Source organism: Condylura cristata, unplaced genomic scaffold (assembly GCF_000260355.1).
Source record: "Condylura cristata isolate star-nosed mole 26May11 unplaced genomic scaffold, ConCri1.0 scaffold00023, whole genome shotgun sequence".
NCBI lineage: Eukaryota > Metazoa > Chordata > Mammalia > Eulipotyphla > Talpidae > Condylura > Condylura cristata.
Genome location: NW_004567124.1, coordinates 17,580,486 through 17,595,465, shown reverse-complemented (window position 1 = coordinate 17,595,465; position 14,980 = coordinate 17,580,486). Strand labels below are relative to the sequence as shown.

The 14,980-nt window shown below is 36.3% G+C and overlaps 1 protein-coding gene across 3 annotated transcripts in view; it reads left to right on the top strand.

Moving 5' to 3' along the window:
* The window catches only part of TMOD3 (tropomodulin 3 (ubiquitous)), a 68,569-nt gene that overhangs the window by 29,751 nt on the left and 23,838 nt on the right, over positions 1-14,980 (top strand). For 2 of the 3 annotated variants that reach the window (XM_012728800.1, XM_012728801.1), the window contains exons 2-3: positions 2,243-2,435; positions 6,485-6,641. In XM_012728800.1, coding sequence (XP_012584254.1) covers positions 2,310-2,435; positions 6,485-6,641 — 283 coding nt within the window. In that variant the 5' untranslated portion in view covers positions 2,243-2,309. Of the gene's footprint in view, positions 1-370; positions 427-2,242; positions 2,436-6,484; positions 6,642-14,980 lie in introns of those variants that run through there. The other variant, XM_004687786.2, reaches the window with a different exon arrangement.

Sequence of the window (14,980 nt, the reverse complement as noted above, 5' to 3'; positions counted from 1 at the left end):
TTTGGTGATGGGAAACCCGTGGGGATTACAATTGAGATGAAAAAAAAATGTGCAAAATGATGTAAAAATAAACTTTTTAATAAAAAAAAAGATACTTATTTTTACATGCAGAACTGGGGTGCAGGCCAGAGTTGCAGGGGCGGTGAGAGGATTCACCAGAGACAGAGTGGGGAGCAGAACAGGCAGACTGATGAATTACACTGCTGAGGGGAGCAGTGGGCAGGAGAGCTCTGCTGTGCCATGTGGGTCATCTCTGGAGCTGGGGCCTGGAGATTGAACTTGAACTGAAGTGGCTACTGAAGTTTCGCATGCAGTGCTGGGCTTTAACATTGCGCCACCAGGAAGGGTCTGTTTTTGTTTTTTAGGGAAGGAGAACTGAAGCTTTTGGGAAACATTGCTGTACTACATGGAAGTTCTTGCCTTTTGGTACATTTTATATTTGAACTTTAAAGGAAATGTCTCTCCATTGCTTTGAACAGGAAAAAAAAAATAAAGAAGCATATTTAAAAATATTAAACAAAAATGACTTAGAAATGATTTCCTGTAGAATATACCATTAAAAAAACTGATAAGATTTGAATGGAAATGGATGAAATTATTTTTACATATAACTAACATCTATATATGTATATGTGTGTGTATATATATATATATACACACACACACACATATATATAATATATATATCCAGCATATTTTAAATGCATCTATTAAAAAGTAAAGATCAGCAACTGTCTTAAAGTTGGAAGTATAAAATGGAGAAATGATAATAATTTGTTTGAAAAAACCTGGACAAGATTAAGGATAAACTACTCAACTTGATGAGGTGTCAGCAGAGAGGTCTAAGCCAGGCCTGTCTTGAGCAGTTACTCAGATTGCCTGCAACTTAACTTCTGCGTGAGCACAGTTCTGTTCATTTGCTAGTTATTGGACCCAAGTGGTTGCCAGTCAGGCCACACAGCCGATGAACTCCTATGGTGAATTTATCCAAGGATACATAACATGTTTGAGGAGGAAATATACTATTTGAAATACTAAGTTGGAAAAAACTTGAGGGAAGGGTATAGTAAAAGAAATATACCCAAAGAAAATATATCCAAACTTTGAAGTACTGGGCATTCTGCAGCCAAGGAAAATTGAGCTGAATCACTGAATGTAAGAGTTATGCCCCATGCACATAGGAACATTTTATGAGGCAGGTGTTCCATATTTATGACAAGCATTTAAAGGAATACTTTATTTTTACATCACACTCTTTGTGCAATTTACTTTAACTTTCCTTACCTATAAGTAGGACAAATCCTGCTGTATCTGGAAAGATGGGGTGGTTGTCACCTCCTAGCTATGGGGGAGCTCCACACAACGAGGAGCAGTAATGGTCCTTTCCTGTCCTCATACCTTTCAGACCAGCGTTGCCAGTCAGTGGGTGACATGTCCCTACAGGATTCTGATTGTTTTATTAAAAACATTTTCAGAATGTTGTATTTTTTTCCTTTAAAAAGCTCACCTTTTCCAAAATATTAATTTCCAGTGGTGTGCAGACACTCATCTTGTAGGAAACATAGGGATACTTATACTGCCCTATTATTATTACTAAGTCAGGAAATAATGTTTACCTAGACAATTTACAGTAAAATAAATGTGTCTTAAACATATAATGTTTGAGGAAAGTATTCTGGTAAAAGTATTTTGAAAGTCATTTGGGGAAGAATTTATTATGGCACATATTTTAAGTTCTTCTCCACTAAAACTCAATTGTTAGAAATTAAAAATCCTATCAAATAGCTGTTTTAATGGAATTGAATTTTATTCCTCCTTTCTCCTTTTTTTCCCAGTTAATTTTTTTTTTAATCAACAAAAGTTAAAAAGGTGAAGGCATTGAATGATCCATAGACATGATATATGGTCAAAGAATATATGACAAGGCTTCCCTCCTGGTGCACAGGGTTAAGTCTCACTACTGTGAAGCAATCTACAGTCATTGCAGCACGAGTTCGATGTGGGAGGTGACCCACATGGCCCACCCGACTTGTCCTCACTGCTCCCCACTCTGTCTCTGGTGAATCCTCTTAACCCTTGCACCACTGGCCTGCACCCGGGCTCTTTGTATGCGCAAATAAAAAAATATTTTTTTAAAAAAGGATATACGACAAAGGGAATTACCTTTTATTTAACCTAATAATATATCTAAGAAGGCAGATTACTGATCATTTTAAATGTTTGTGCTTCTTTCTCTCCATAGCTTTACGAAAAAGTTGAAATCTGACCAAACTGAACAGCAAAACCAGCGACTCCCTGTACTGCACATCATGGCACTACCATTCCGGAAGGACTTAGAAAAGTACAAGGACCTTGATGAAGATGAGCTCCTGGAGAATCTGTCAGAAATAGAACTGAAGCAACTGGAAACGGTGCTGGATGATCTTGACCCTGAGGTTGGTGGTAGCTAATCAAAAGAAATGAAATAAGTTTTCAAATCCTTCAAAACGTAGTAGCTACCTTTGAGCAGTTAGCTTTTTCATGTGCATACCCATCCCCTTCTCTTCTTTTATGCAAATGAATTTTTTTGCTTTCTCCAGTTCTGCCTCAGTATCTTTCCACATTTTTATTTCTGTTCTCTTTTAAAAATCTGCCTGCCTTTAAAACTTTTGTGTGTGTTTTTTCATCTTATTTGTTTTTGTTATTTGACATGACTGTTCTAAACTATGTTCTTTAACATCCTTATTTTCAAACATCTGAAACCTTGTCTCCTTAAATCTTTTTTCTCTGGGCAGGGAGACATGTTTTTGGTAAAATGAGCAGATGATTAATTAGCTCTTTGATGGATGCCAGCTTCTTCCAGTTTCAGAACTTCAAAGACAGCATGACACCAGAGTAGAGTGTCTCTAGAAGGTTAAATTTGATTGTTACCATTCTGAAAGATGCTGACCAAATTGAATTAGTTTCTAGTCCTTGGTAGAATAGCTCTAAGTGGGCTCTCAGCAGTACTGTATCCCCGGTGGAGCAGATCTGAGTGTATATGTGGTGTATGTATCATTGTGGTTTCATTTGAAAATGGTTTTTGTTTCATATAATTTATACAAATGTGTAATTTGACCCTTGACTTGCTATTTTCTGGTATGTATTAGGAGGGAGAGTGAGAGGCATTGAGGGGAGAACCCAAAGATTTGCCTGAAGGGATGATTATTTGCTAATCTTCTTTTTATCATATTTTTTCTTTATGCTAAGACATTGATTTATGTTGTCTTTTAAGGGTTAGAGTGCAGCTTATTTTTTAAAATTGTTCTTGTTAACTTCTACACATTTAGTTTCTGCTGGAGTATTTTTATTGAAAAATACATTCGTAATTGCATCTTTACTTCATCATTTTGGATAGCACATGTGTTCTGTACATCAAATCCCTGAATCATACTTGTCATAGGAAACTTGAGGTTTAACTCAGGATAACATTATTATGATCATATCATATCAATTTCTTTTCAACCTGTTGGCTGTAGAACTAGACAGAATATGAGTTTATGTCCTCTAAGACTTCTCAACCATGGCACTGTGGACATTTTGGGTTGAAAAATTCTTTGCTTTTATAGTGCCTCTGCATTATAGGTTGTTTAGCAACATCCTTGGCCTCTGTTCACTATATGTCAAAACCTCAATTTAAAATGTACCATGGGTTTTGTCTAATTAGGTATGGTAAAATGACACATGGTGACAACTACCTTGCCAGAAGAGTTTTTATTACTTATAGTCCCCAACAGCAGGAAGCATACCAGGCTATACAAGGGAAGTACTTATCTTGGATAGGACATAGATGGAACAAGGAATAAGCATAGTGCCCAGAAACTTTCTTGTAATATCCAAGGGAGGAACAGGTGAGGCAGGGTATACAAATTTCTGCACGTTTGGGATTGAGGAGTTTAAATAATTTCAGTGGGCTTTGGGGTACAGGGTGGTCTCTTGCTGTCCAATACCTGGCCTTGACCAGAAGTATTGACATAATATATATGAGAGAAAGGAGGTAGTTGGGGGAGCTCTGGATTGTTGAAGTATATATGGAAGCCACACTGACGGTGGGGGGAGTTGTTTACTATCTCCAGGCTGGCAGAGGCAGTCTTTTCAGGATTAGCAAATCCCCCAGGATATCACAGCATCATAAAATAGAAATCATGATTAATACTCCCCTTCCCTTTGATGACAACCAAAAACTACTTCAGACATTGCCTAATCCCCTTCATGACAAAAACAACCCTGACATTGATTTTAATGCTTGTCCTCCATTTTACAGATGAAAATAAAAGTTAGGTGACTTGCTTGTTATTACAATTAGAGAATGAATTGAGACTGATTTCTCATTGCCGAATTGACCCCAGGACCAGACAGGAAAAGATAGCAAGAGGGAAGCAGCTATTTCAGCCAGAGAAATACCACCTTAACTTACAAAGACTCAGAAGGTAGATAAAGAAGAGTGGATGAAAGTTGTTTATGTTGCCTTATTTTGTTCTGGAGGGCCATTTTACTTTCCATATGCTGTATCTGTATAGTAGCTATCTTACTACATTAGTCCAAACATTTATTTCCCAAACAGATGGCCTGCCTAGGCAAAAGCTATTTTTCCATTTTGCAGATTGGGAAAATATTGTTACAACAAAGTTCCACTGAAGGAAAAAACATGTACTTTTTAGTGACTGTCATTTTAATGAGTTCTTATCTGTTTAAGTAATTATGATCTGTTTAAGTAATTATGATCTGTTTACTTACAGGTATTAAGGTATTCCTCTGTTAGAAGCTTGGGTCACAAACCTCCAAACCTAGTTAACTGTCATTCATTTATGGTCAGTGACTATACTTATGGAGCTAGAATTCCTACTAACAATGTTTATAACAATGGATGTTTGAGATGGGCTTGAGGAGGAAATAGTGTATAGCTCCATCACTGCCATTAAGAAATAGCAACAGATACATGTAAACCTAATGATGGTGAAGGAAAGTAACTTTTATTAAACTGCTTTAATGGGCATTTTTCTTTTAAAGTCTTCTCAAATCTTTATTCAGTAAATATTTAGGAACATATTTAGATCCCAGATATTGTGCTAGGTTCAGGGATATAAAAGTGAGCAAAACAAATGTGGTCTTTGCCTTTCGGATGCAGGCTGGTAGAACTGTGGGGCATTAGACATTAATGAAAAAGTCCTGCTGTACTGATAAAGAATGTATAATGGGAAGCTAGGAAAAACTTCCTTGGGGGAAAGGAGCTGCAGGCTGAGAAATGAGTAGCAACAAAGGATGGACAGAGTGTTGCAAGAAAGGCCTATGGCTGCTATAAGGTAGGGGCGGGGGGAGAAATGATGTGACTAGAATGGAGAAAGGGGTAAGAGATAAGGCTAGGCTAACTTCATGTGGGGGGCAGGGAGTGAGAGTATAGACAACTGATCCATGATCCGGGAAGAACAGTTGGGAAACAGTTTGGTCAGGAAAGGACCAAAATTAAAATGCTGTGTTTTCTGGTTATAAGGTGACTCTTTTCTGTTTTCATTTTCCATATATTACCCTTGATAAGGAAAACTTAGAACAATAACAGGATTAAGCAATATTGACAACACTGGGAGGCGTTACAGGAGAGGGTTGGCCTTTTTATGTAATTTTGTATGGTTGCCTCAAATTTTCAAAGGAAAGGAAAGCCCAAGAATAAGGAGACTAGATATCTCTTTCGCTTTTGACAAGTGTAAGGCTAGAGCCCACATTGTCTAGTCACTCTTGTTAATCCTGGTCTTAGTGAAAATTCAGAGTAAGGACTACAGAAGACAACTATAATCCATCACCTCCCACCTCTGCCCCACTGTCAGTTGCCTCATGCACTCAAAAAGATTTGTACTCACATGGAATTGCAGGAGCAAGAGTGCTTTGATGCATAAGTAGCAGTGACAGTGCTTTTTGCAAATACACTCTGGTGCTGATGTAGACACACATGAATACACATTGAGGTTGAAGCTTTCACATTTTATTTAAACATAAACAAGTAAAAACTGACCTCATATCCTGCTGTATGGTATGCATGTTTATCATGAGAAAGTCTTTACAGTGAAATGGAAATCATTGATGGAATATGATGTATTCAGTCATTTAACATTTTTTATAATAGATTTTCTATATATACCCTTATGCTGAAAAGTTGCAAAACATGAGAAATATCATGTTTTAGTTACTACCCTAGAATATTTTAAAAACAAAAGGGTGTTCATGCTAGTTTAATAGGTTCTGAAAAGAAGCACTTATGCACCTTTTTTAAAAATAATAATGTGATTCAGTTCTGCCGAATGAAAAAAAAACAACTTGGAACTCTTTCATTCATTGATGTCTTAAAATTCTGGAACAAGGTACTTAATGCCTACTTTACATTCTAACTAGAATTCTTACATATCTAATGTATAGATGCATATAGCTATAGTATTCTTGGTGGATATAATGACTAATTTCATTCTCTTTATAGAATGCCCTACTGCCTGCAGGATTCCGGCAGAAGAACCAGACATCAAAGTCTGCTACAGGGCCGTTTGATAGAGAACACCTCCTTTCATATCTGGAGAAGGAAGCATTGGAGCATAAGGACAGGGAAGACTATGTGCCCTACACTGGAGAAAAGAAAGGTAAACAGAATTTGAAAATACTATTTGATAGCTTTGATTTTTCTTTCTTTTTTTTAAGGTTTATTTATTTATTCATAGAAGAGTTGGGGTTTAGGCTAGAGGTGCAGGGGGTGAGAGGATTCACGAGAGACAGAGTGGGGAACAGAACAGGCAGATCTACTGAATACACTGCTGAGGGGAGAAGCAGAAAAGATGGGGAGTTGGTTGTGTTAAGTAGGATAACGTGGTGGGTGAGGAGCACAACGTGAAAAGGTGATAGCCCTGAAATTTGACCCAGAGTATATCTTCAAAGACATTGTTTTTAAAGGGTATCTTCTAGCCTTCTTTAATACTTCATAGTTATAGTTGGCAGTGTTTCATAATCATTACTTGCAGAAACTAGTCCAAGTCCCTCCCATTGCAGACCACATGTGTCTTCAGTGGTGGATGAATACAGTATTGATGTAAAAGGTCTGTATATAACATTTAACATGATGTTAAATTTCTCATTTTGAATACACATAAGCTGAAAAAGTCAAGTTCTACCTGCACAAGTAGGATATAGAAGGAATACTGGGCAATAGGAGTAGAAGTAAAAGAGCTGAAGGACTCTTCCTGGCACTGTTTGGACATCTAAATCCTTCGTGTTCCAGGCAGGGAGAATGGTAAGAACATAGTGTTTCTCTTAGTGAGGCAATGAGGCTTTAGCTTTTTATCTGAGAAGGAAGCATTTCTCAAGAATTTTGGCCACAGCTCTGGCAGTATTCCTTAGCTACAAGGAAAGCTAAAAAGTTTATTTTAATGTTTCGTTGTCTATAATAGAAGAAGACTAGTAAATGATTTTGGAGTAGGTAGTCTACAAGGTGTGCATCAAGCCTTTTCATAATTGTCTGTGAACTCTAACCCCTCTGCTCCTCTATTGTTTCCTTCTCCCCCACATCCCTTGTTGAGAGTCACTACCATAGCTACTTGTGTTGGGGTTCTCAAGAGAAACAGAACCAAAAGCATGTGTAACATCTGGCTGTCTACATACCTACCTATCTATAGGTTGAGACTAATTGACGTTAAGAATTTGATTCATTTATTTGTGAGACTTAGTGAGTCTACAATATACAGAGAAGGTCAGCAAGCTGGAGACCAAGGTAGGTGTTCAGTTCAAGTCCAGAGGCAGTCTGCCAACAGAATTCCTTCTTGCTCATGGAATCTTTGTACTATTAGGGCCTTAATCTGATTGGATGGAGTCTACCACATTATGACTTTATTTAAGTCCATTGATTAAAATATTAATCTCAAAAAAAAAAAAAAAAGGCCTTCACAGAAACATCCAGAATAATTGACCAAATGTCTGGGTACTATGGTCCAATTAAATTGGCACATAAAATTAACCATCACATTACTATTAGAGATAGCTTGTTCCTCAGGTGTTTGGAGCTAGAAAAAAATAATGAAAACCAATGCAGTATTTTGAAGTGTGGGGAATCACAAGAGTAGAAAGGCAAAAGCATCAGTTTCTTTGTGTCATGCAAGAGACCACTGGTTGTATTTTAATCCATTCAGCTGTACCTACAACATGGTGTTTATAGTTGTAGAGAACATAATTTTTATAAGAATAAATATTGGTTGGTCACTTTTTACTGTTACATATGTTTTAAGTGGATCCTGGGTTGCAATTAGGAAGAATGGCACTAGATAGAAACAGTGGGAGAGATGTGAGAGGAAAGGGGTGGCAGAAAAAAATGGGGACCTTCAGGACCAAAAGGGAAAACATTAGAAGGAGCTACAGTTTTTCTAAACTGACCCAGGAAGCTTGGTAGTGTGCTGTTGTTCCATAATCCCCAGTTACCTAGCAAAAGATTGTAGAGGACTAGAGGAGGTGGGAAAAAGGTAGAGGAGTTTAGAAAATAAAAGATCATAGGGAGAAATCATAGCAGTGAGGAATAGGGATGACAACAGCGAAAAATGTTTATCTTCAACTGTAGTTTAAAGTACAATTTTGTTTCCTTTTAAAAACCTTTAAAAGTTTCATCTTGTTTCTTTAGGTTTCAGATGGATATAAAATAAATGGGGGAAAAATTAAAAAGCAAGTAATATTGCTTTCACAATTAGTCGGGAGGATTTGTGAAGACTATTTGGCTGGTCATTTTCTATTTTAATGCATTCAGTGTTTTTACTCCCTCTTTTAGTTATAGCTGTTAAATATTATTTTTACAAGCTATGCTGCAATAATTATGACTTTGGCAGGGTTTTTTTTTTTTTTTATTTTAAGTCAGCCATTTGAAGTATAGCATCTTACAAAATATGTACAAGTGAGAAGGATCCAGGTCAATGAATGGATAGTGAGCACATCATGTAATCTCTTCCCAGATCAAGACTTGGTTAGCCGCTCCAGAGAGTCACTTCCTGTCTCCTCCCAGTCACTTTTCCCTTCTTCCTAAAAGTTACCAGCATCCTAACTTTTAATGCTATAGTTTAGTTCTTCTTGTTTTGAAATTTATATAAAAGGAATCATATCTGCCTACGTCCTACATTTGGAAACAAATACTACCAACCTATACTTGGTGGAATTCAGCATTTTAAAAGTTGTTACAGTGCCACAGAGCTGAAGAAGTGTAAATTTGTCTTCAACAATTTGGGAACTGTATAGCTCTACTTTGAAATATCACCAATAGCCAAATAGTCTTCACAAATCCCCCCCGAGGCACTCATCCTTAAACCAGTTATCCTTGGGTAGCAACGTTGCACATATGCCTGCCTCTCTTTGGGTCTCATCTCTGGTATCTCGATCATTTTCTCAGGATAATTCATGTATATCTTAATAACAGTCCCTTCCAAGCTCTGAAATCCCAGAACATGTTTGTGTTGTTTTTTACCCCTCAGATATCTCTCCACATGACTCTTTACTCTGAACATTATCTGGTTGTGTTCCAAATTTTTTATTCACGGGAGATAAACTTTCAGTTTAAAGATGACTTCCAAGACAAGAGAGGTTCTGCTGGTTCTTTGTAAAAGAGTTTACAGGCCTACCTTTGTTTAAAAACAAGAACATTTTATTTTATTGTGTTGATATAATTGGACTACTTACAATCCATAAAATATACCATTGGTGTCCAAACAAAACCATTTTCCATCTTCACATGATTGGTCTCAGAGTTCAGCACCTGTTGATAATAATAGTTTTCTGAGCCAGGAAGGATTACTGTGACATCACTTAGTTCCTTGAACTTCCAAATTATGTGCCAAAATCATAATCTCTCGTTTTAAATTACTTCTAAAATATCAATCAGATGACTACTCTTTTTTTAAAGCAAAAAATTGGTAAATAATTGGATCAGGTATCTGAATCCCTAAAGTTGATTATGTTTTCACATTCCGAGACTATACAAATGATGATTAATTGTACTTGTAATTCCTTCATTTAAACACTCATGCTCTTTTTTTTTTTTTTAAGAATTTTTTTTTTTTAAGATTTATTTATTTATGCATACAGAACTGAGGTACAGGCTAGAGGCTCAGGGGTGATGAGAGGCTTCACCAGAGACAGACTGGGGAACAAAACAGGCAGATTGACAAAGTACACTGCTGAAGGGAGCAGCGGGCGGGTCAGGAGAGGTCTGCCACACCATGTGGTCACCTCCAGGGCAGGCGGGAATCGAACTCATGCGGAAGCGGCTTTAGATTCTCAGTGCTGTGCTTTAACCCGCTGTGCCACCAGGGAGGGCCACACTCATGCTCTTTTTTGGAACTAAAATTACACAGAACTGGGGTGGTAAAGGGAATGCCCATTAAATGGGAAATTGGTGGTTCAGGATTTTTCCTCTTGACCATGAACGAAAACTATGCTCATGCCAAACTTTACCCTTCTAGATCGTCTCAAAATATTTTTAGCTGACCTAACAAGCTATAAGGAGGACCTTTGAAAGTTACTAAGTAGAGGTAAATTAGGAGTTTTATTTGTGATTTGTGAAACAATTGTTTATAGCTGTACATTTTATAAAATTGAAAGCATATATCCACATCTGAGAAGGAAGAATACTAATTAAGTAAAGCTCAAGGCGTTATGTCTTTGATGCCTTTTGGGAAACATGTCCTCCATTAGAAAATGTTTTGCATTTAATAATACAGTTTTATAATAGCTAAAAGATATTAGGCAGCTAGTAAGGCACAGCTAACAAAAGATGCTTTGAGGACTATTTTAAAGAGCATTATTTCAGTAAATTCACAATATCTGTTAAATTTGTCTAAATCTAACCAACTCTTAGTAGAAATTGTATCATGGCATCAAGTAGTCTAGGTACAATTGAAGAAAATGTCTTTTCTATGATTCTACTATGTGCAACATGTTGAAAAGCTGAATATATAAGAACATCAAGACAGTAACATAATTCTAGGATTTAAAGATATCTTTTGAAGATGAACTTCTACCTAAAGATATAATATTAAAATATTAAGAAGGTTTTTTTTTACCTCTTTCTCTTTGAAATTCTGGGAAATATGTTACTGAGGCATAGACCAAGACAAGAGACACGAAGGAGGACATTCTTCCACATATTCTCATTACTGAGAAACACTGAGTATTAGCTTCCCAGAGTAAGTTCTCTGTATAGTGTCTTTTTCATTATCTAATATATAGACTCACTAAGATTTGTTGAGTAAGCATTTATTGGACATTGCAGCATTGAGCAGATGGTCAAAGCAAAAATGCCTTTTGGGATCTGCCTTTCGTTCTTTAGTTTAGTTGAATAGAGGTTTATGTTCTTCTGACAAAAAGTATGTCCTAAAACCCCTTGGTGATTGTAGCTGGCTGCTTACCTTAAATCTTTTCTGAAACTGGGCCATCCCTGGTGGCACAACTGGTTGAAGCACAGCACTATGAAGCTATAGCAGCCACTGCAGCATGAGTTCATTCCCTGGCCAGGGAGGTGACCGACATGGCATGGCAGACTCACCTGACCCGCCTGCTCCCCATTCTGACTCTGGTGAATCCTCTCACCTCCCACATCACTGACCTGTCCCCAGTTCTGTATGCATGAATTAATAAATTATTTTTTTAAAAGAAAAAAAATCTTTTCTGAAAGTAGATAGCTTATAAATTAACAGCAAAATTATTTAGGGCTTTTCACCTTTGTAGAAATGAAGTAACTAAGAGTTATCTCTGTTTCGTATTATACTTTTTACATATACTCCACAAGGTTGGGAACTATGACTAGGATAATTTTTAAAATTCATGGTAGTTGTATTTTGATAGCAGAGCAAATGGGATGAGAACTAGTGAAAAAAATTTCCTGGCAAAACACTTAACATGGTTCTAGTATCTCTTAATGATTTTATGACAATAACAAGGGTCTTGGCAAGAGATTTCTTTTTTTACCCTCTTGGGTTTGGATAAATGCCATGCATTTAACTTAGTATTATATGAATTCTTATCTTGGCTCTTTTTTTTTTTTGGTATTTCCTTAGCTGCCCCTAGCAGTTGTAGCAACATTATTGGATTTTTCAACAACCAAGAGTCATAGCACTGTTTTTGTTTTACTTCATCTGCGAGTGGGAGATGTGACATTTTATGCTTCTTGAGTTTATTTTTCTGATTTAGTCACTGTTTATTTTCATTTTTTGTATAATATAAAGAATTATAATGTTACTTTAAAATATCAGTCCAGGGTAATACCCTAATTTTTCATAGCTATATTTTATACAGATGAGTGCTTATGTGATTACATATCTGAGTAGGAAAAAATAAAAATTACTGAAAGCATTTTTTAAAAAAATATCCATGCTTAATCAATCTTTATTGAGTTTAAGAAGCACTGACATATAGGTATTTGGTTTTCAGTACTCCTCCTGGGTTATTAGATTGTTTTAGAAAATCTCTCTGTATCCTTTTGTCTCACACACACATGCAAGAAATTCTAGGGCAACTAAAAATAAAGAATTCATTTCTGCTAAGTGTACTATATGCCAGCTCCTTTATATTTATATAACTATATTTATACTCCTATATATTATTTTATTGAATGAGATTGAGAATACTGTAAAGAAATAATCCCAATCATCTATCTTCAGAATCAAGATGTTTATAACGAAGTAGAATACTATTACTTTCATTAATAAGCAGTTTTAGGTAAAAGCAATATCAAACTGGCTGTGTATTTTCCTATTGTCTGCAAAGACAAATACGTTCCCTCCCAAACACAATACTTCTACAATGAATAAAAACCTAATATTTCACTCATCCTGTAAGACAATGAGGGTACAAACCAAACTAAGTTTTATGAAGGACATCCACTATGATTGTAGTCTCTTATAGTCATTAAGATATTTAACACAGATGTTGACTAATTTAGTACAGATATCTAGAAAGGCCTTTTCTGTCATGGAATCAAATCATTGGCATGCTAATCATGTATTTCTCAGCAAACACCTGATTTTGATTAAGCAGCATAAACATACTGTCTGATTCAGTTTTTTCTCTTTACATTTTAGGGTCCTAAATATAAATTTACTGAGGCAACTAGAAAACTCATACTTAGCATGTCAATCCCCTAGTGTTTACTTTAAAATAACTTTATTAAGATGCAATCCAAATAATAACATTTGCCCATTTGATATAATAATTCAGTGGTTTTGAGTATATTTGCAGTTTTGTAAGTATCGCCAAAGTCTTTAGAACATTTTCATCACCCCAAAAGAAACCCTATTCCCATTAGAATTAGTTCCCCTGCCTCACTGTATTCCCCAGCTGTTGGAAATACTGCTCTGTTTTCTGTCTGTAAATTTTTGTATTTTGGGCATTTCATACAAATCAAATAAAACAATATTTGTTTATGATTGACTTCATTCATTTAGTCCATGTTATAGCATATATCAGTACTTAATTCCTTTTTGAGATTGAACAATATTTGATTGTATGGGTATATACCATGTTTTTTTTAATCTGTTCGTCAGTTGATTGGCTTTTGGATTATTTCCATTTCTTTTAGCTGTTGTGAATAATGCTACTGTGAATGTTTGTGTGTATGTGGTTGTGTTGCACATGGTTTCATTTCTTTCAGTTATATATCTAGGATTAGAACTGCTGGCCAAACAGTAACTTTATTTACCAATTTGAGAAATTGCAAAATTGTTTTCCAAAGTGTACCAGTTTATATTTCCATAGCAGAGTTTTAGGGTCCAGTTTCTTTATATCCCATGTCTGTTTATTATTATTATTATTATTATTATTATTATCATTATTATAGTTTATTTTTACATCATTTTGTGCCTTCTTCTATCTCAGTTGTAATCCCCTGGACTTCCCATCGCTGCGTCTTGTGTTTTTTTTTGGAGCCATCTTAGTAGTTGTGATACAAGAATACATTATGATTTTGATATACAAATTTCTCATGACTTATGATACTAAGCCTTTTTCATGTGCTATGAGACATCTATGTATCATATTTAGAGATATGTCTCTTCAAATCCTTTATTTACTTTTTTTTTTTAAGATTTATTTATTGGTACAGAACTGGGGCACAGGCCAGAGATGTGGAGGGTGAGAGGATTCACCAGAGACAGAGTGGGGAGCAGAACAGGCAGATCGACGAAGTACGCTGCTGAGGGGAGCAGTGGGCAAGTCAGGAGAGGTCTGCCACGCCATGTGGATCTCCTCTGGGGCAGGCGGGGATCGAACTCACGTGGAATTGGCTTAAGCTTCTTTGTGCTGTATTTTAACCCGCTGCACCACCAGAGAGTGCCCCCTTTATCCACTTTTAAATTGTATTTTTAAAAATGGTTTGACCAGTGGGTTGATTTGTTTTTGTATTGTTAGTTTTAGATTTTGGCAGGGATTTCGCTTTATATATGTTTTATTATTTTTGGGAGGGGTCACATTTTTCTCCATGTGTATACCTATTCCATTCATCTGCCACCAAACTACCTTACTTATTATTGATACCTTTCTCTATATTGTCTGGGCAATAGACAGTATATTTTACAAGTCATATAGATATATGGTTTGAAACAAAATTTTTCTGCCATTCTGTGTGTGTGTTTTTATTTTTTTTCATTTTCTTGATGGTATCACTTGCCCCCACACAAAAATTTTTTTAAGATTTATTTATTCATGCATACTTAACTGGGGTACAGGCCAGAGGTACAGGGGCAGTGAGAAGATTCACCAGAGACAGAGTGGGGAGCAGAACAGGACGACTGATGAAGTACACTGCTGAGGGGGTCAGGAAAGGTCTACCATGCTGTGTGTATCACCTCTGGGACAGGGATTGAACTCATGCTGAAGTGGCTTTAGCTTCTTAGTACTGTGCTTTAACCTGCTGCGCCACCAAGGAGTGCCCTGCCCCACAAAATTTTAACTTTTATGTTGTCCA